The 20,562-nt window shown below is 45.7% G+C and overlaps 1 protein-coding gene across 11 annotated transcripts in view; it reads right to left on the bottom strand.

Annotated features, from left to right (window-relative positions):
* zmp:0000001168 (signal-induced proliferation-associated 1-like protein 2) overlaps positions 1 to 20,562 on the bottom strand; it is an 87,060-nt gene that overhangs the window by 31,504 nt on the left and 34,994 nt on the right. For 9 of the 11 annotated variants that reach the window (XR_009443131.1, XM_048525089.2, XM_048525092.2 and 6 more), the window contains exons 2-5: positions 11,437 to 13,043; positions 9,027 to 9,157; positions 4,341 to 4,529; positions 1,913 to 2,087 (exon numbers count right to left, since the gene is read on the bottom strand). Coding sequence is in view for 10 of the 11 variants with exons in the window: in XM_048525089.2 (XP_048381046.1) it covers positions 1,913 to 2,087; positions 4,341 to 4,529; positions 9,027 to 9,157; positions 11,437 to 12,610 (1,669 nt within the window). In the remaining variant the exon portion in view is untranslated. Of the gene's footprint in view, positions 1 to 1,912; positions 2,088 to 4,340; positions 4,530 to 9,026; positions 9,158 to 11,436; positions 13,044 to 13,182; positions 13,243 to 14,500; positions 14,585 to 20,562 lie in introns of those variants that run through there. The other 2 variants (XM_048525084.2, XM_048525083.2) reach the window with 2 other exon arrangements.

The raw sequence follows: 20,562 nt of genomic DNA, 5'->3' as shown, positions 1-20,562 counted from the left end.
TGATTTCCTTTGAATGGAGTTATGTTGCAGGAGGTTATTTATCTCTTGTCATTTCCCTGCACACAACAGTGCGCCTTGTCCCACTCCCCGTTTTGTTTGAACCTCTGTAGCCCCACAATGGTTTTCTCTCGTTATTTTTTCAATTCCCTTTTGAAAGCCACAATTACATCTGCTTCCATCACACTCTCCACCTGCATATCCCAGATCTGAAACATTTGTTGATTAAGTAAGGATTTTCCTCACGTCATTTTTGCTTCATTAGCTCTGCACTTTAAGTGTCTTCTGGTTCTCAACCTTCAGACAATGTGAACAGTTTCTCCCCATCCTCCACATCTGGGCCATTCATGATTTTAAACCCTTCTATTAAACTACCTCCCAACCTTCACTTCTTCAGGGAGAACCAGTCCCAGATTTTTGCATCTAACCTCATAAATTAAATTCTTCATCCTTGGAAACATTCTAATAAATCTTTACGGCAGACTCTCTACAGCCCTCGGAAATGTGGTGCTCAGAACTGGATTAAAAATTCCAGTTGAAGCTGAAGCAGTAATTTCTAAAGTGTCACTGAAACTTAATTTCTTTTGCACTTGTGGCATTCCCTCCTACCTCATGCCTGGAGCTTTATTTTCTTACTGTGGTGACATCTATCTCTCCCAATTCCTTGCACGTTTCGTTTTCTTTCCGTCTAATGTCATCTCCGAGTTACCATTTCCTGCCAAGTTGGTTCAAAACTTTCCCAACACCTGCAAACCACCCCAAAAGTACACAGGTCCCAGCTGTGGTTTGTACAGGTTTCAACTCCTCAATAACCAGTCCCAATGTCCAGAAATCTAAGGCCATCACTACTGTACTACCTCTCCAGCTATGCATTCATCTGCTTTATCCTCCGATTTCTGGACTCAGTGGCACACGGTATCAAGAATAATGCAGAGATTACCCCCATTTTTTGGGCCCTGCTTTCTAGTTTCTCTCCCTGCAAAACCTCATCCCTCTTTGTCTATGCATATGAGCCACAACCCGCTAACTGTTCAGCCTCTCCACTCAACTGTTCAGCAACAACAGTGGTCACATTTGCAGGCGCAGAAAGGCTGGCCTGTAACTGTGCCAGCTGAATCCCTTATCGCTATTGCTTTCCCAGCCTTTGCCCTGTTCCTCCTTCTCCACTTCCTATCCACACACCCATATATCTATTAAGTCAGGCATGCTGTATTGGACTTGGCTCTTGATGCCTGCTCTGAAATCTGCAGCTCAAGTTACTAAAGCTGACATCACTTCCTGCACATGTGGTTGTCCAGCATACCTCAAGGGTGCTATCCATGGACTTGAGGATGCACCGCATCTATTTATTAGCCCATAAATTGACTTAGCAGAAATAAACTTAGGAATTAAATAAACAAAGACTTAGCATCTACTCACCAATCAGCCCTTGCACTGATGTATCTTTATTCTGTATCTAACCCCATGCAGTCCCAGTCCCCGGACTGCATGATGGAGATAGTGTAGAGGACATTTTACTCTGTATCTAACCTGTGTTATCCCTGTCCTGGACGTGTTTGATGAGGACAATGCAGAAGGAACTTTACATGCAGTTCATTTTTAGTTCAAACAGCGGAGGGAGCTTTGCCCTGCAATTTAACCCTGTCCTTTTCCTGTCTCGGGAGTGGTTGATGGGGATGGTTTTAAGGGAACTTTACTTTCCATTCTTCTTTCAGTTTGTTCTGTATCTGGCGTCATTGTGTTATTGTTCCTTGCTATTTAATATTATTACCTTCTTGAACACACTACTTTAAAGTGAGTTGGGATTTAGATTACAAATCCTCCCATCCAGCACAGATCCAAAGGAAGGAGATGCACCCCGCTCCACTCCCCTCCTCCCTCCCTCATTGTTCCGCTGGTATCACACTCTACTTACTCTTGTTGTCCAGCTGAGCTCGATATTTCTCAAAGCCCTTCAGTTTCACCCTCTGGCCCAGGAGGTCAAGGAACTCATCAAAGGCTGGACCAGCGGTTTCATTGTTGTACATCTCTTCCTCTGTGCTCTGTCCTGCTTTACAGTACATGATCCCCACTTTGCGCTGGAAAGATAGCTGTGGGTTGAAGAAACACAAGATGTATATTAATAACCATATAATTTCACATCCTAGGGGCAGTAACCCATAAAAAAAGAATCTTACAGGCTTGGGACTTCCTCAAAGCAAGCGTTCCAAGAAATATTCTCCCTCAGAAGACAGATCACCACTTGAGAGAGAAATTCAAACTGAACTGAAGACGCTGTCAGGTTCCCTTTTGGAACCTTGCGAACCCACTCCTTGCCCCAGGATTGCCACTTCTGGTTGGACAAGCTAGGATAAGAATAAAAACACTTGCTGTCCAATCCTACTCACTTCTCTGTGCTGTGCCCACTGGTTAGATTGCACATGCCAAGCATGAGCAAGATGGGCTGAATGTCCTACCTCTGAGCTGTATCATTGTCTTCGAACACTGCAGCCAGAAGAGCAATCGGTGTAGTCCATGAGAAATGTGCCTCAAACCCATACCAAGGAGAAAGTGTGAGTGTGAGTGTGTGCATGTGCATGTGTGTGTGAGGGACTGTGTATGTGAGTAAGTGTGTATATGTGAGTGTAAGTAAGAGAGTGAGACTGTGCATGCATCAGAGCACGCGCGCATTTGTGAGAGAGAGTGTGGGTATGTGTGTAAGTGCGTGTGCACGTGTGCTTTAGAAAGTGTGTGTAAGAGAGTGTGTGCATGTGCATGTGCGAGAGTGTGTTTGTGTGTGAGAGAGAGTGTACGTAAGTGCACTTGTGTCTCTGTGTGTGTGTGTGTGAGTGTGTGAGTGTGTGTGTGTGTGTGTGAGAGAGAGAGAGAGAGAGAGAGAGACCCCATACCCGTGAGGGTTAGTGCGTGTTGACCCCATAGCCCAGTTTGAGTCAGTGTGAGAGAACCGCAATTCCAAGTGAAATTCAGTGTGTGAGAAACCCATATCCCAGTGAGAATCAATGCCCAGGGAACTTGTACCCCAAGGAAATGATGTCTGCAGAACTCATTACCCTGTGAGATCCTATGCCTTCAGAAAACAGGAGGAATATAAAACATTGTTTTTAAAAAGAAGCCTCATTTCTGAGCAGAACCTGTAAAACCCAGACCTCAGTCTCTCTAAAACTATGACATGTTGATATCCTTGTTCTGAATAATTAATTAGACACCTCAGTTAGTGATTTGAATCAGATGGCATGTTAAAAGTCCTCATTAGTCATTTTCCAACCCAATAATTTAACACGCAGAATTCCTGGAGATCTCAGCCTCCTGTCCCTATTGCAAAGGATTGACACAGAATGGGGAGGGAGAGAGAGAGAAAGAGAGAAAGAGACGGGGAGGGGGTGCATAGGGAGGGAGGGATGAGATAGGACACATGAGGGGATCAAAAACAGAGAGGGACGGAAACAGCGAAAGAGACACAGAGACAAAGAAATTCAGAAGGAAAGAGCAAGGAAAAATAGGGACAGCATAAGTGAGGGGGACCACATTAGTGAAGAGAGGAGGGTCATAAACTGTCCTATTTGTCGGGGAATGGGTACTAATAATTTTGCTGAATGCGTTTTGGGTAGATTCGCATTCTCTCTCTATCACACATATTCACATGGACAAAGGCACAGAGTCTAGTACACATCAAATCATACTCAGTCACACTCACATACAATTACTGAGCTCTGGTCGATTTTTCCCTTTCTCTAATCCCTGCACACATGAGACCCCAAGCCTCTCCCTGTCTACAAGACACAGCAGTGTGTGGCCACCAGTCACATTCACCCACTGAGCCACTGAAATATCATATTAATAATGAATGGCAGTTTTGTTTCCATTCGCACTCCATCAATTTTTGATGATGTTTTCTTCACTCTGTCAGCTTGGTGACACTTGAGCATCGTTACACACAGCACATTGGCTGGTCACGCCAGCGCTTTGCACCTGGGACAACCTGCCAGCTTTGTGGCCGCGTTGCCGAAACAGCTTGCCGCAAGATGGTTTAGCCACTCGGTAGCCGAAGCAGACAGTTGTGAGAGGTGACAGGTTGAGTATCCCGCACGTACTAAGGCAGCTGGTTTGAGCTTTGGTGGTTGTCCAATTATTGCGGTGCCTCCTGCAAACTATCCAACAACTCCTCGCTTACACAACGGGCATATCACGCACATTGCATGGCACAAATGCGTTTGGCCCTTTTAGCTGCTGTGCACTGCACACAAACTGGCAGAAGACAGGCTCCCTGAGGAGTCGGGTGGCCTGCGTGCTAACCCCAGGGCGAGTCACGCAGGGCAACAGCGAGGAGTTTCAGAATCTCCTACCCCTTGTTCATCCAACTTCAGCAGCATTTCCGGCACTTTAGGGGAGTTAGATGCCAATCGAAGACACTGGACGTTCAGCCCCGGCACCACATACTCCAGAAGTTTCTTTGGCGGAATCCCCCTCTGCGTGCCATGACGGATGGATGAGGGAAACGATTCCTCCAGGATCGATGCACGGAGAGTCCGCAGCTGCAGGAACAAAGAATGGATTTTAAAGCTCATCTTTTCCATTGTATACATTGTGCAGTTACCGTTCAATTGGAGCACCATTCCCTCCAACACTGGGAGTGCCTGCTCGGCAATATACTGCTTCTGCAATCTTTTACACAAGTTTGTTTTTCAATGGAGCTAGATATACCTCGAAGGGCCAAAGAAAGAGTATGCAGAGACAGCAGGAACAGTGTAGAATTGGATGATGTCCCTATCCTGGGAGTGTTTGATGGGGACAGTGTAGAGACAGCTTTAAAACATAGCATCCCATCAGTACAGAAAGAGGCTATTTGGCCATTGAGTCTGCACCAATCATTTGAACAGCATCCCATCCCCATTATACTGCATGAACTCTTTCCCACGGCTAATCCACTTAGCCTACACATCCCTGGACACTATGAGGCAATCTAGCATGGTCAATCCACCCTAATCTGCATATGTTGGACTGTGGGAAGAAACCACAGCACCCGGAGGAAACCCACGCAAATGTGAGGAGAACATGCAAACACCATTCAGACAAGGCTGGGATCAAACCTAGGTCCCTGCTGCTGTGAGATAGCAGAACTACCCACTGAGACACCCTGGTGCTCTTTCAGTTTAAATGAGTAGAGGGAGCAATATACTGTACCACCCATTGCTGTACATTTCCTGGGAATGTTTGATGGCGACATTGTGGACAGAGCTTTACCTCAAGGTCAATAGAGTAGAATCAGCTCAACTTTCAGATTAAAAGAGTATAGCTCATCTGAGCTGTCCCTATCCTGGGAGTCGTTGATGGTGACAGTTTTGAATATGCTTTAATTTCTACTTAAAAAGTAGAGCAAACTTTATTTTCAGTTTGAAGGAGTAGAAGGAAATTCAGTCCGTATCTCACCACGTGCTGTTCCTGTCCTGGGATGTCTGATGGAGAAATTGTTGAGTGAGCTTTACTTTAAAAGGCAGAGAGAGAGAGCATTACTCTGTATCCAACCCCATGTTGTACCTGTCATGGGCTTATTTGATAGTGACAGTGTAGAGGGATTTTTTACTCCATATCGAACCTGGTGCTGTACTTGTCCTGGGAGTGATTGATAGGAACAGTGTAGAACGAGCATTATTTTCAGTTCAAAAGAGGAACAGGAACTTCATTTTATCTCATCCCATGTTTCACCAGTTCTGGGCACTTTAGCTGAGGATAAATTTAGAGGAAGCTTTACTTGGTACCAACCCAGGGCTATACAATTCCTGGGAATGTTTGTGACAGTTTAAAAGAGGAGGCTGTTTTTCTCAGTGTCTAAACCCGTGTTGTCCCTGTCCTGGGCGCGGTTGATGGGACACAGTGTAGAGCAAACTCTACTCTGTATCTAACCCCGTGCTGTCCCTGTCCTGGGGAGTGTTTGATGGGGGACAGTGTAGAGCGAGCTTTACTCTGTGTCTAACCCCATGCTGTCCCTGTCAACGGGAGTGTTTGATGGGGACAGTCTGAAGGTAGTTTTCCTCTCACTTCAAAAGAATAGAGGAATCTTTACTCTGTATATCTAATTCTGTCAAGTTCCTGTCCCGGAAGTGTTTAATACAGACAGCGTAGAGAAAGGTTTACTCTGTACCTAACCCCATGTTGTAACTGTCCTGGAGTGACTGATGGGGACAGTGTGGAGGGAACTTTACTTTCTGTTTAAAAGTACAGAGTTGGATGATCAGTCATGATAACATTGAATGGATGAGAAGACTTGAATGGCCTAGTTCTGCTCCTCTATATTTCTGTGTTGCAGTGGATGCAGACCCAACTTACACAAAAATTATTTTTTTAAAAATTGTTCTTGCATGGGATCATTTACTACCCATCCTAATCTTCCTTGAGAAGGTAGTGATCTACTTCCTTCCTAAACAGATGCAGTCCATGTGGTAGAAGTACACCACAGTGGTGTCAGGGAGGCAGTTTCAGGATTTTGACCCAGCAGCTGTGAAAAGAACAATATAGTTCCAAGTCAAGATAACAAAGTGTGGGGCTGGATGAACACAGCAGGCCAAGCAGCATCTTAGGAGCACAAAAGCTGACGTTTCCGCCTAGACCCTTCATCAGAGAGCAGCTTTTGTGCTCCTAAGATGCTGCTTGGCCTGTTGTCTTCATCCAGCTCCACACTTTGTTGTCTTGGATTCTCCAGCATCTGCAGTTCCCATTATCTCTAGTTCCAAGTCAGAATGGTTTGCAACTTGTAAGGGAACCTACATGGCGTTCCCATTCATCTGCTATCCTTCCTTCAAGATGGTAGAGGTCATGTGTTCAGAAGGAATCTTGGTGAATTGTACAGTGCATTTTGGAGATGGTACACATTGCTGCCACTGTGTGTTGTTGGTGGAGGGAACGAATGTTGGTGGTATTTGGGATGTTGCTCAAGTAGACTGCCTTACCCTTGATGGCTTTGAGTTTCTTCAGTGTTACTGAAGCTGTACTGATCCCGGCAAGTGGAGACTCTGCGCAGACATTGAATCAGGATAAATTAAGCACTATGGCAAGTTTCTAATAATTGCACTCACTCACAGGCCTGGTGTTCAAAAAAATTAAATATTCTTTTGGACATAAAACCAATGTTTGGGAGGGTTTTAAATTAAGTCTTTTAAAAACATTGCAAGGGAACTACTTCATGTAACCCAATTTTACAACACTAGAGTTTTGTATCTTTTTAAGTGTTTAACACTCCTGCCTGACAGTATGAGGGACCTGGTTCAACTCCAAGCTTGGGTGGCTGTCTGTGTGGAGTTTGCACGTTTTCTCTGTGTCTGTGTGGGTTTCTTCCAGGTGCTCTGGTTTCCTCCCACAGTCCAAAGATGTGTAGCTTAAGTGGATTGGCCATGCTAAATTGTCCATACTGTCCAGGAATGTGCAGGCTGGGTGAATTAGCTATGGTAAATGCAGTGTTACGAGGATAGGGCTAGGTTTGGGTGGGATGCACTTTGGAGGGTCAGTGCAGACGCAATACGCTGAATGGTCTCTTTGGGCACTGGTAAATGACCCACTTCAGTTGCCTGAAATCAGTTGACACTGACTTGAAATAACAAGGTGTAGAGCTGGATGAACACAGTAGGCCGAGCAGCATCAGAGGAGCAGGAAAGCTGACGTTTCGGGTCTGGACCCTTCTTCAGAAATTTCTAAATGCTGCTGGGCCTGCTGTGTTCATCCAGATCTACACTTTTTATCTCAGATTTGCCAGCATCGGCAGTTCCCACTATCACTGAGTCACTTGTTTGAAATACTTGCTTTTTTGATAAAATCGTTTTCTGCTGTATTAATCAAACTTCAGCAAGTTATCATTCTTATATCCATCAAGGAACATTTTGCAGCAATTTGATTTTTTAAAATTAAGTTTATAAAGCTGTCTGGAGTTTGAGTTGAACAGAAGCATTGATGCCGCGGACAGATTAACCGCGAGCTTGTTGAATAACAAGGCAAGCTTGAAGGGCTAAATGGCTATTTCTGTTTCTATATGTTATGTTCTAATCACACCAGTACATGGCAAATTCTGTGCTTGGCAATATGTAAATGAGTTGGAACAGAACCTCAAAACAGGAAGAAACACGTTAAATTGGTTGCAACTTAGGGCACACGTTGCAACAGAATCGCCAATTGTGACCAAAGCAGAAACTGCAACACCAACTTCTAATGTTTCCTACACCTCAACAGTGGCTACACTCAAGAAACTTGACACCATCTCAGACAACGCAGTCCGGTGGATAGGTACCTCATTTCAATATTTACTCTCTCTACCGGTACACCACAGCGACAGTGAATGCTATCTACAAATGCTCTGCAGTTAATCCTTGAGGCTCCTTTGACTGCCCTTTCCAAATATGCGACCTTGAGAAGGTCAAGGACAGCAGATGCATAGAGTACCACCATTTACTAGGTCTCCTCCGAACTACACACAATCTGGATCTGGGAACTATATTGTCGCTCCCTCACTGGCGCTGGGACAAGTCCTGGAACTCCCTGCCTAATTGCACTGTGGGTGTCCCTACACCTCACGGACTGCAGTGGATCAAGAAGGCAGCTCACCACCACCTCAAAGGGGGGCAACTAATGATGGGTAATACATGCTATGCCGAGCCAGCAAAGCCTACGTCTTGAGAACAATTTTTTAAAAATATTCAATTGGCTGTGAAGTGTTTTGGAATATCTGAGGTCATGAAAGCAAGACATTGTATAATATTAAGACAAGTGATCAAAAAAAATTGGTCAAAGAGGTAGGTTTCAAAAATATGAGAGTGGTAGAAATATTTAGTGGTAGCTAAAAGTTCCACCTGGAAATGGGGCAGCGATGTAGAGAAGCACAAGATGCCAGAGCTGGAAGGGACAATCTCACTGGATTGTCGGGCAGGAGAAAATTAGAGAAATACCACAAACTTATGGCTGAAGTACATCATATCTGACCAACAGTTTGCACCCCACTCCAGTCAATCCCTCCATGCCTCATTCCCCAACTATCCAACTATATTCACCTCCGTTGTCCTGATAATAATCCTGTAGTAATACTGCGAGCTGCTCCCTGCATCCTTGTCTTTTTCTTCCCGCCTCAGGCTCACTGCCACTGGCCCAAGGGTCTCATCTGTTCCAAAGAAGTTTTGATGTTCTGTAGGAATCAAGCAGAATAATCACTTTTGAGGTCAGCGGCCATAAATAGCGAACCCCAGAGAATGGAGGCTGAACTCTACTAACTCAGTAGGAATAGAAAGTAGGGTGCGCTGCTAAAATTCATGTGAAGTGGGAAAGACAGTATCACAAGATTGCTGGAGAGATTAATCAATAAAGCAGGTTGAAACAAAACTGTAATACTTGGAATTGAACATAATGATCATACATGAGTTCCATTTTGAACCACACAAAAGGGTTAAATGTTTTTTTTCCTTCTAGGATGGAGACTGGGGCCATTTTAGGAGCTGCCAACTGGGGGGCATATTCAATGAGCACACATTCCCCTTACTTCTTTGGATTGTGCCGTGTTCCTGTCTAATTTTCAACCCCCAACATTCTCCCTTTCCAAAATAGCCGGACTTGTCCATGTCAGAAGATGGCCGCCACGCCTGACATTGGACAGCAGTGGCGCACATGCCAGGCTGAACATCAGAGAGGGACAGCCAGGTGCAATGCAACAAATACCTTCTCCTCTAGCAATTATTTATGCCCGCTTGCGCCCCCAAGATAGTCGGTTCCAGAGCAGGGGATTGCCTAGGCCTTGCTTCAGCCTGACCACAACATCCTCTTGTCAGATCATGTGATTTGGGGGCACTGATCACTGGCCTCAAAAAGTGTCATAAGAGAAAGAACGGCTTGCAGCCCTGACAGGAAACGTTCAGAGATATATAACCGCACAGGAAAAGAAATACCACAGGTCTCCAAGGTACTGACAGCCTAAAAGAGGAGGTAAAATGCAAAATCTACAATGAGGCCTGGTACAGGAGAGATAAAATAATTGAAGGTGAACAGCAACACTGTTCCAAGCCCAACTCTAAATGATACCTTACTGGGCTTTGATTGTCGTATCTTTCTCAGGTGCTCTCTCACAGCTTGCTTTTCCCCTCAAAATCTTAAGGGCTTCGTCTCATTCATGATGAGTGGTCAAGCTCGATATCCCAGGGAAATGCAAAACACTCCTTTATAGGTGTCCACCATGTGTGTACCCATGGGAAATAAAGCCAAATCTTATACTCCTCATCACTAATCAATCACTCATGCCAGAGAGAGCTAGTGTGGGGTGGATTATAGCAACAGACTCAGTTGTGTTGCAAACACCTGCTGTTAACAGAGAATATACATCACAAAAACAAAGCTATTCGATCCAACAGAGTGGTATCTTCATGCACCACTTGAATCTCTTCCTAATCCTCTTCATCTCACTAGTTCAACATATTGTTTCATTCAGTTCTGAGGAAGGGTCACTGGACCTGAAACGTTAACTCTGTTTTCTCCTCCACAGATGCTGCCAGACCTGCTGAGCTTTTCCAGCAACTTTGTTTTTGTTCCTGATTTACAGCATCCGCAGTTCTTTTGGTTTTTATATTGTTTCATTCTTTTCCCTCTCATGTGGTTAACCAGCTTCTCTTGAAGTGTAGATATACTGATCACTTAAATCATTCGCTTCAGTAGCCACCAACCTGAAATAAGAATGTTTCCTTATTTCTTTTTTGGATTTATTAGTGTCATGCTTATGTTAAAAGGTTTTAGCCGTTATTCTAGTCTCTCCAACAAGTGGAAACATATTCTCTACTTTCACATTATCATCTTTTCATTTTAATACGTTTGTCAGGTTTCTGTAAGGAGAAAGTAGGCAAAAGGAAAATAGCTCCAACTTGTGCTGACGTATACAACCTCTCAGTTCTGGTGACGTTCTGCTCAATTGTATTTGCATCTTCCAGAGTGCGTCATCATTTTTAAGTGCGATATAAACAAGGTTCAGACAAGCTTAGCGTAACTTCTGTTTGGGAGTTCATTCTGTACATGCTGTATACGCTCTGGTAGTGTTTGATGGGGGACAGTGTAGAGGGAGCTTTACTCTGCATCTAACCCCATGCTGTCCCTGTCCCTGGGAGTGTTTGATGGGTGACAGTGTAGAGGGGGCTTTACTCTGTATCTAACTCCATGCTGTCCCTGTCCTGGGGAGTGTTTGATGGGGGGACAGTGTAGAAGGAGCTTTACTCTGCATCTAACCCCATGCTGTCCCTGTCGTGGGGAGTGTTTGATGGGGGGACAGTGTAGAGGGAGCTTTACTCTGCATCTAACTCTGTGCATGCCTGAGAGTGTTTGAAATGGACGGTGTAGAAGGAGCTTATTCTGCACCTGGAAGCAAATACAAAACACAGCTTCTGTAGCTGTAGCTATAACTGAGCTTGGTTTTAATTCTTAAACAATTACCTTTACCACTGAAATACTTCCGGTAATAGTTGGCGCCCAGGTCTGCATGCTCAATGAAGTAAGCAGCGGTCCCTTGCCGGGCCAGATAGCTCTCTCGCGGTTCCTCCAGCACCGACACAGCAGCATTGGGACACTGACTGGCATTCCTTGGCTCCACCTCGCCACCCACCTCGTTGCGGAAATGCGGGCAGCTGAGGACCAGCTGGGTGTCCTCGGCATCTCCCAGATCTCCTCCGGTGCCAGCCCCGGCCGCTGCCGGCGCGACCCATTTTGCTGGCAGCTGGTGGAGCTCCTCAATGCTGCCACTGTTGCTGGGAGAGGTAGGCTGTGCCGGCAGCTGGGAAGCGGCAGAGGCTCCAGTGATGATGTTCTTAGGCCGCCCGGTGCTGTCACGGTTGGACACAGCCTGGTGCAGGTCAAACAGGATGCTCTGCACGTCATAGTGGACCACGTTCTTGGCACTGGTCCAGGGCGGGCAAGTGTCATTAGGGCCCGGCACCAGGGCCGACACCGGGGGCGGTGACCTCGGGCTCTCTGGGTCACTTCTCTGGGTCTTGAGCTTTCGGAACACCGCGGCCTCAGCGGGTGGTTCGGCCGTCAGATTGGGCCTGCCCTTTGCTGCTCTCTCTTCGGCACCAGGGCTCTCCCTCAAGCCCAGCAGCAGGTAGGGGTCGCGGAAGCGAGCAGCGCTGCCGACCTCCGACCCTGTCCTGTTGGCATCACCCTCCCCGTCTCGTAACTGCTGACGCTCAATGGAAGAGGCACTGCCGTAGTCCCGGTGGAGGGCTGCCCCGGTGCAGGTGTGGACAACCTGCTGGTCTGAGCCCTGGCCGCAGCTGCTGTCGGTGATGGTCACCTCACTGTTGCTGCGCTGGATGACCGGGTTACGTCCCTGCGCTGTCATCTTGGCTGCCAGCTCCTTTGCGATGCCCTTGGGGCCCGCAGCCTCGTCAAGGGGTCGAGAGGCCCCTTTCTCTTCACAGCCGTGGTTTCTCGCAGCCCCGTCCTCCAGCGACTCTCGCCGGGGCGGCCATTCGGAGATCCTGGCCCGCACTGTCGTCCCAGCAGGCTCCGGAGTCGACCTGGGTGCCTTGGGTTCAAAGCTCACTGCTGACAGCAAAGGCCTTGGGTTGTTCCTCTTGAACTTCCTGTAGAAAAAATCGTCCGACTGCATGTCCCGTGCCCCTTAAAGTCCCTTGCAGCTCCTTGCTCACAGGACAACAACACCCACACGTTGTAGGCGTGTGTTACTGGCTTGAGAGTGGCCGAGATCGCCAGGCACGAGCCCTGGTTAGGTGGGGAAAGAAGATGGACATCTCTTCCCCTTTGCACCAAAACTCAATCTGAGGACTCCACATAGGGCCCTCACATCCTCAAAACAGCTGCTCTCTTCATCCCAAACAGCACCAAATCTCTGAAGAGGCTCAGGCCATTACAGGGGGCAGGGGAAGTGACAGGGAGCAGTCAGGCTGTTGCAAAGGTCAACAGTTCAATGGTTAAGGGAGCATAAAGGTGCTTTCAGTCACAGTGTCACATCAAATATCTTCAGCTTTGCAGTTCAAATCTCCCGCTGGCTTCCTTCATCTCTGGCTGTTGAGTGACATGACCTGGAGAAAACAAAGAAAAGGCAGGGCTTAGATACAGGCTAAAGCTCCATCCACACTGCCCAAATAACTTATAGGGCAAATACAGGGTTAAATAAAACTAAATTGCCCTCTTCTCTTTTAATATAAAAATGTTAAGCACCCTTGATACTGTCACTTTCCAACACTGCAACACGACAGGTAAGGGATGAAGTCAGAAGTCAGGCAACTCATAGTCCGACAGGTTTATTCGAAATCACAAGCTTTCGGAACGCTGTTCATTCGTCAGGTGAAGTCACAGAAGACCATCGGGACCAGAACAAAATCTTATGCTTCCTCACCAAAGCATTTTTCTAAAAACAATGCGTCGAAAAACAGCACTGGAAATCCTTGTGAGCGTGTAGGGAGCAAAAATAAAATCAGAGGCTTTGCATAACTGAGGCACCTCTGGGACTGGGCCAATGCCATAAGTTTGATCGTACCCATAAGGGAAGCTGCACATACAGACGGTCAACAGTACAAGGGGAATGAGAGTAGTCTGGCTGGGCCTAATACAAATGGAGGGAAATGCCTCTACTGACGATGAATTGTTGCCACTGTAACAGATTCGATACTTAGCCCCCAACATGCCCCGGCCCCCCCACTCTTGAGCCTCAGCTTCCCACTTCCACCTCATTTTCAATTAAGCCCCAGTCTGCCTGTACACATTGCATTACCACCCAGTTATGACCTCCATCCCTAACCAATGCCACAGGACTGAAGGACCTAATAAGCACCGTGGCCATTTTGAAGCCTGCAGGTCAAAGGTCAAGAAGGTCAGAGCTTTGGCGATAAAAATCAGGAGGAAGCAAATATTACAAGAACAACTTGCTCTTGATACAGCAATCTTGACATAGTCAAATGTCCCTAAAGTACTTTAATTCCAGAAACAATCTGACATACATTGAGCCACGTCAGTGACTGGCGGCTTGGTTAGTTTTAAAGAGTGACACGAAGGAGGAGAGAATTACGCAATTATAGGGGAGATGTTCCAATACTTAGGGCCAGCAGTGTGGCCTTCCATCCACAAGCGATTAAAAGTCAGCGACGTGGGATCTGAAAGGAAGCAGTGCAGTGTGGAAAATTGTTGGGGGGTTGGTGGAGGTGGGAGCACAGTTGCAAAGAGAGGAAAAGAAAAGTTGGGCGAAAAGAGTAAGAAAGGAAGAGCACATGACCTACACAGAACTGAGAGCAGCAGCGTGCCTTTTTTTTAAGCTATGGACCGTTGTCAGATCTCTGCATACAGTCTGAATGGAACCGCAAACACAGAGTGTGCAGACGCCAGGCCATTAAGGTGCCCTTGTCCTCTCCACACTGCATCAAACAGGCAGAATCCTTTCCCTTTCTCTCTACACCAGATGGCACCACTTGAAGAGTTAAATAATTAATTGAACGGAGCGACAGTGTGATTAGAAACATTCATTAGCATTAATTAAGCTCACGTTTTCCAGTAACCCAGGGTCCCCGGGCACTCAATATTTAATCAGCTCAGAGCTCTTGGCTGATGGATCCGCTCACTGAATCACTCCTCTGCCTCTCCCCCTGACCATCCCCCACCCAGCTTAACAGCATCTCACCCAAAACGGCTGCCATTACAAAGGCAGCTCTGGGACTGCAACATGTGCAAGTGCACAGCGAGAGGGGATCCAAAAAGACATCATTTCAGGGCAAACAAGGCCTTTGAGTTACGCACAACTCAGGGGAGGCTTTGATAAATCGTAGACAAGGCAAAGCTGTTTTCAGTGACGGGAGGTAAATAATTGAGCACAAATTTAAGATAATTGGCACAAGAACAAACAAACGTGTTTTTTAAACTAAGCAAGTTATGATGACTTAGAATGTGTTTGCTGAAAGGGCAATGGAAGCTGATTCAATAATAAAAAGGAAGTGGATAAATACTTGAAAGGAAGAAAACTGTAGGCTAATTGAGAAAGAGGAGGGCTCCGATTTTATAGCTCTTCCAAAGAATCAGCACAATGGGCCAAATGGTCTTCTTCCAAGTTGTACGCACGGTTATGTGAATAGCCTGCTAATCCTGATTATAACCAGTTATGCAGAGATGATCGAAAGCCCGCAGCTTCCTGTGAGACTAGGGAATTGGCTCCAATGCTTTGTAGATGAGTTATCACGAGCTCCCTACCAATTTCACCCCAACTCCCCAAGCAACCCCAACCTCTTACTCACACCCACAATTATCTATCACAGGCCTAATGGTTGCGATTGATCCTTCAGTATCCCTCAAGGGAGTTAACTGTTCTGCAAACGAGGCATAATATCATTGTAGCCCCACATTCCCTGACAGAAGCAGATGGGCTCAACTTGTGATTTCTTTTTCTTAAATCTGGAAATACTATCACACACAAGCGAACAGTTTTGTCCCCATCACTGAATCGCTGGGACTTTTTGTTTTGTTTTTAACTACTAACCATCAGCAGTAAATCACCCACATGGCCAGCTGAATATTTACATGCAAAGCCCATTATGGTCCCTGCAAACCATGGGAAGGTCAGGGGGAGGTAGGGAGAATAGGAAGGGGCTAAATCAGAGAGGGAGATAAAAGCACTGTATCCCCTGTGGTGCCACCCTCTCTCTAAAGGGGTCAAGAATATTGGTGGATACCAAATACTCCTAAAGGACACCCTGACATGAACATAGCTGTGGATGATGAAATAATTCCACAAAGGCTGGTATCCCACTACCAAGTTACCCTCTGTTTACACGTGCATGGTACTTGACAATGGCCCAGCTTGCTCAGAGCTGACTCCAAGAGGGAACAGAACACCTGACACTCCTGTTTGTATCTGTCAGCCAGGACTCCCCGTTTGGACCAGATTCATCAGGGGATTATATTCCATCTGGCTGACCTCATTCCAATTACTGCATCCCTCCCTCTCTAAGTCCTGAGATATAGGAACCATTCTTATTCCTGTAGCTCGTCCTGGAGCGTTTTCACACCAGGTCCGTTTCCATCGTCTCTGCCTCGGATACGGGCAGTGAGTGCCAGACTGCAGCCCAACTCTTCCACCTGGAGCATCTTGGAGGAAATCCATCTTCTTCTTCAGTGTCGAGGCTGTGATATCTGCCCTTTACATCTCATCCGGAGAGGTTTCTTCAACGCCAAGCAGAGGTGGAAATCCCACGGGTTCTGATAGCCATGCCAGATGTTCTGGAGGGGCCAGGTGTGCTTTGTTCCTGCCCTGTTTGCGAGTTTGCAGCTTTCATGTGGTCTACATGCTTGTTCAGGACCATCTCACAAACCCAAACTTTGTATGTTATGGGACCTGACCTTGCTTTGACCGTGCCTCTTACCCCTGCAGGGCCATTCCCGTGGTTCCTACACCAAACCTTGTCCCCATGAAATAAAGTGCCTCTCTCGCTTAGCCGAGTCTTGTGTTTGATGCTCTTGATGCCATTTTACCCTTGCTGCCCAGGTCAGGTCAAACCTGGTGCAGAGAGGGGGAGGCGGATAGAAGATGGATAGAGGAGAAGATAGGTGGAGAGGAGACAGACAGGTTAAAGAGGCGGGGATGGAGCCAGTAAAGGTGAGCGTAGGTGGGGAGTTAGGGAGGGGATAGGTCTCTCCCTATATATTTCAGAATCCCCTTCCCCTCCCCCATTTCTGAAGGGTCTAGACCTGAAACGTCAGCCTTCCTGCTCCTCTGATGTGCTTGGCCTGCTGCGTTCATCCAGCTCTACACCTTGTTATCTCAGATTCTCCAGCATCAGCCGTTCCTACTATCTCAGGAGAATTGTGTGTTGCTTTTCATCTGCCCCAATGTCATTTACCCAGAAAAAAAAACATTTTTTCCAAATACTGGGCCCAGTCTTTGATTGCAAAATCGAACGAGTCAAGCTTCCTAAATAGCAGCCTGATGCCAGACATGCTTACCCCAGCGCAAAGACAACTGTTGCAAGCAAATCTCTTTTGGGGTGTATATTTCTCTAGTTACCACTGAAATAATTCCTTGAGGGCCAGTATGGCATCATTCTTCATTTACACGTGGATAATCTTGGCACTAGCCAGCTTGCTCAGAGCCAGATTCTAAAGTGAACAGAACCCTGACATTCCTGTTTATATCTATCAGTCAGGACTCCCTGACTGTACCACATTAACAATTCCCCAGTCAGGGAACTCATATTCTATCAGACTAAAAACTGAAAGAACTGATTTACAGCATCTGCGGAAACAAAAACAAAAGTTGCTGGAAGAGCTCAGCAGATCTGGAGGCATCTTTGGGGAGGAATCAGAGTTAATGATTCGGGTCGAGTTCTAAGGAAGGATCCACGGCCGGGGGCAGTCAGTTTTAACCTCTTATTAAGTAATACCTACACTCATTGCAATTGTTGCTATGTGAAATAAGAGCCAACTGTGATCATGCTCCCTTCTTAATTACTTGGTGAAAAAGGGGCGTGCTTTCATTTCTTTAAAAGTAGAATGAGGCAACTTGTTAAAAAATGGTAGGACAAAATGCCCAGACACCATGACTCAGTTGGTGATTTTCCCTCTCTCACCCAGTCGCTACCAACTAAATCAGCAACTAGGGAGCTTGAGAGACCTTTCAGAAACCACAGCACAAACCAGGTTCACCCAGGACCATGGCAGCACTGCACTGTATCAGAGGTATCAAATTCAGGACAAGGCTTTAAACCCACAGACCCATTCGCCTTTACAAAGGGACATGTTTCAGAGAACAGAGTAAATCTCTCCAGTGTCCAGGTGCAATATCTATCCTTCATTAACATTGTCGAAAAACAGATGATCTGTTCATTATCGCACTGCTGTTTGTGGAGACCTGCTGAGAGCAAAATGGGAACTGCAATTCTGATGTAACAAGAATATTCTGCTGGCTGCAAAGCACTTTGGAATATCTTCATGTCATGAAAGATGCTATAGAAATGTAAGTCCTCCCTTCATTTTTGAATATTAATTGATAATTAAAATAATGTTGCATAACACAAAATTATTGGCCTGTTAGGGGAAGTGGCCCTGATGTTTGAGCATAATTTTTGATTGACAGTCATTAAGAAAAGGTTAATCCCAAGAAGCAGAGTTTACATTTGGATTAGTGTGACAATCCATTGACAAATATCTGCTTTGATCATCCCTTTATCTATCCATGAGTTCTGAAAGCATCACACTTCAAACCTTAAAAACGATATAAGAAAGAGGAGCTGGTAGGAGATATTTAGTTCCTGCTGTTTTTCACTGGTACTCACAAGGAACTGCCAATCAACCATGCAGTAAATTAACCCCTATTTGACCTCAGGATTCACTGCACCTAGACTATTTTGAAATATTGGCCTGTGTAATCACATTATTAGCTACTCTGCACAATGTACACAGGAGCAGCTATTCCCTACAATAGGCACAGGAGCTATCATTCCCCACAGTATACATGGAAGTCACTGTTCCCCATATTATACATGGAAGCTGCTTTTCCTCACAATACACACAGGAGCTGCTATTCCCCACAATGTGCACAGGAGCAACCACTTCCTATTATATGCACAGGAGTTGCCTGTTTTCTGTAATGTATACAGGCTGCGTAGGGTTTGCCATTCTCAACAAAATACACAGGAACTGCCTTTCTCAATGATATGTAAAACAGGAGTAACCAATCTCTGTGAAAAGCACAGGAGCTGCCATTCTCAACGACCTACAGAGAATTTGCCATTCTCAGTAGAATACACAGGGTCTGCTAGTCTCAAATAATGTACACAGGTCTGCAATCCTCGGTAATAAGCACTGGGTCTGCTGTTCTTGATAACGTACATGGTATTTTGTTCTCAAACATTCACAAAAGGTCCTTATCAATTGCCTTTTAAGCCAAGAAAGGACAGCTGCGAGTATTTTTCAATGGTTTAAAGCTAGTAATAGAGGAGCTGCAAAGATATTTTGAGGTACATATGCACAGCACACAAAAAATATAGTAAGTCAAGTACAATAAAAATAATAAAATCGCAAACAAGATGTTGGCCTCCCCAGCTAGAGAACTGGATTATAAAGAGTAGGAGGAAGTTTTGCTTCAGTTATGACGACAGTGAAAAGAAACTGGACTACCCACATAAACATAGTGGCTTCAAGAGCAAGTCAGAAGCTAGGAATCCTAGAGCAAATGTTGCCTGACTTTCCAAAGACCACCTACCACCTATAAGCTACAAGTTAGGAGTGTGACGGAATACTCCCCACTTGACGAGAGGATTATAGCTCCAACAACGCTCAAGAAGCTTGACGCTATCCAGGACAAAGCAGCCGCTTGATTAGCACCACATCCATGAACATTCAAATCCTCCATCACCAACACTCAGTAGCAGCAGTGTGTACCATCTACAAGATGCACTGCAGAAACTCACCAAGGCTTCTTAGGTAGCACCTTCCAAACACACAATCACTACTATCTAGAAGGATAGGAACAGCGGATAGATGGGAACAACACCATCAGCAAGTTCCCCTCCAAGCCACTCAACATCCTGATTTGGAAATATATCATTGCTGAGAAAAAAAAAAAATAAATAAATAAAAAAAAAAAAAAAAAAAAAAAATCGCTGGATCAAAATCCCGGTACACTCTCCTTAGCAATATTGTGGATTCAAGGGGATATCTCACCACCGTCTTTTCACGGGCGCTGAGGAATGGGCAATAAATGCTGGGCCAGTCAGCAATGCACACATCCCATCAACGAATTTTGAAAAAAAACGTTAAAGATGCAGGATAGAGACAGTTATTTCCTGCTGGTTTGACTGACATGCAGCCTGGTTAGACTATACCTAGAGTAACTGTAGAGTTCTGGTCACCACACCTCGGAAAAAAGGTACTGGCCTTCGCATAACTGAAGTATAGAGTCACCAGCATGTTACCAGGAGTTATGAGGAGCGATTGCATAACGAGACTTATATTCGGTGGGATAACAGTAGCTCAAGGGATATGTCTATTTAGCATTATGCAACTTTGACAGCAATTAAGAGGCTGAATAGAGATAAACTATTTCTGCTATTGGGAAAACATTAGGTCAGAGGATGGAATCTTAAAACTAGAGCCAGCAGAGAGGTCAGGAAGCAGGGAGATGGTGGTGTAGTGGTAACATCACTGGACTCATTATCCAGAGGCCCAGGCAAGCACTCCAGGGACACAGAGTGGAATCTCACCATGGCAGCTGATGTAATCAATTAACATGAGATGTAAAAAGTAGTCTCAATAAAGCTGACCATGAGACTATCATTGATTATTACAAAAGCTCACCTGATTCACTAAAACCCTAAGGGAGGAAAGCAGTTACCCAGTGAGACCTACAATGTAACTCCAGAACTACGTTCCTGCTCAGCTGCCCACTCCAAGGTACCATGTGTGGTGTTTGGTGTCAGTGTTCCAATTGACTTCATGTCCTGAAAGTCATTGCCACACACAGGACTTGGGAGTCCTGCGCAGCCAATAAGAAAATTAGGAAGAATGCTACTCCAGACCCACAGCCACATGGTCAACTCTCAGAAGTCTCTCCCACACGAA

Source organism: Stegostoma tigrinum, chromosome 42, assembly GCF_030684315.1.
Source record: "Stegostoma tigrinum isolate sSteTig4 chromosome 42, sSteTig4.hap1, whole genome shotgun sequence".
Taxonomy (NCBI): Eukaryota; Metazoa; Chordata; class Chondrichthyes; order Orectolobiformes; family Stegostomatidae; genus Stegostoma; species Stegostoma tigrinum.
The sequence above is the reverse complement of the archived record's forward strand: the minus strand, read 5'-3'. Positions and strand labels throughout refer to the sequence as shown.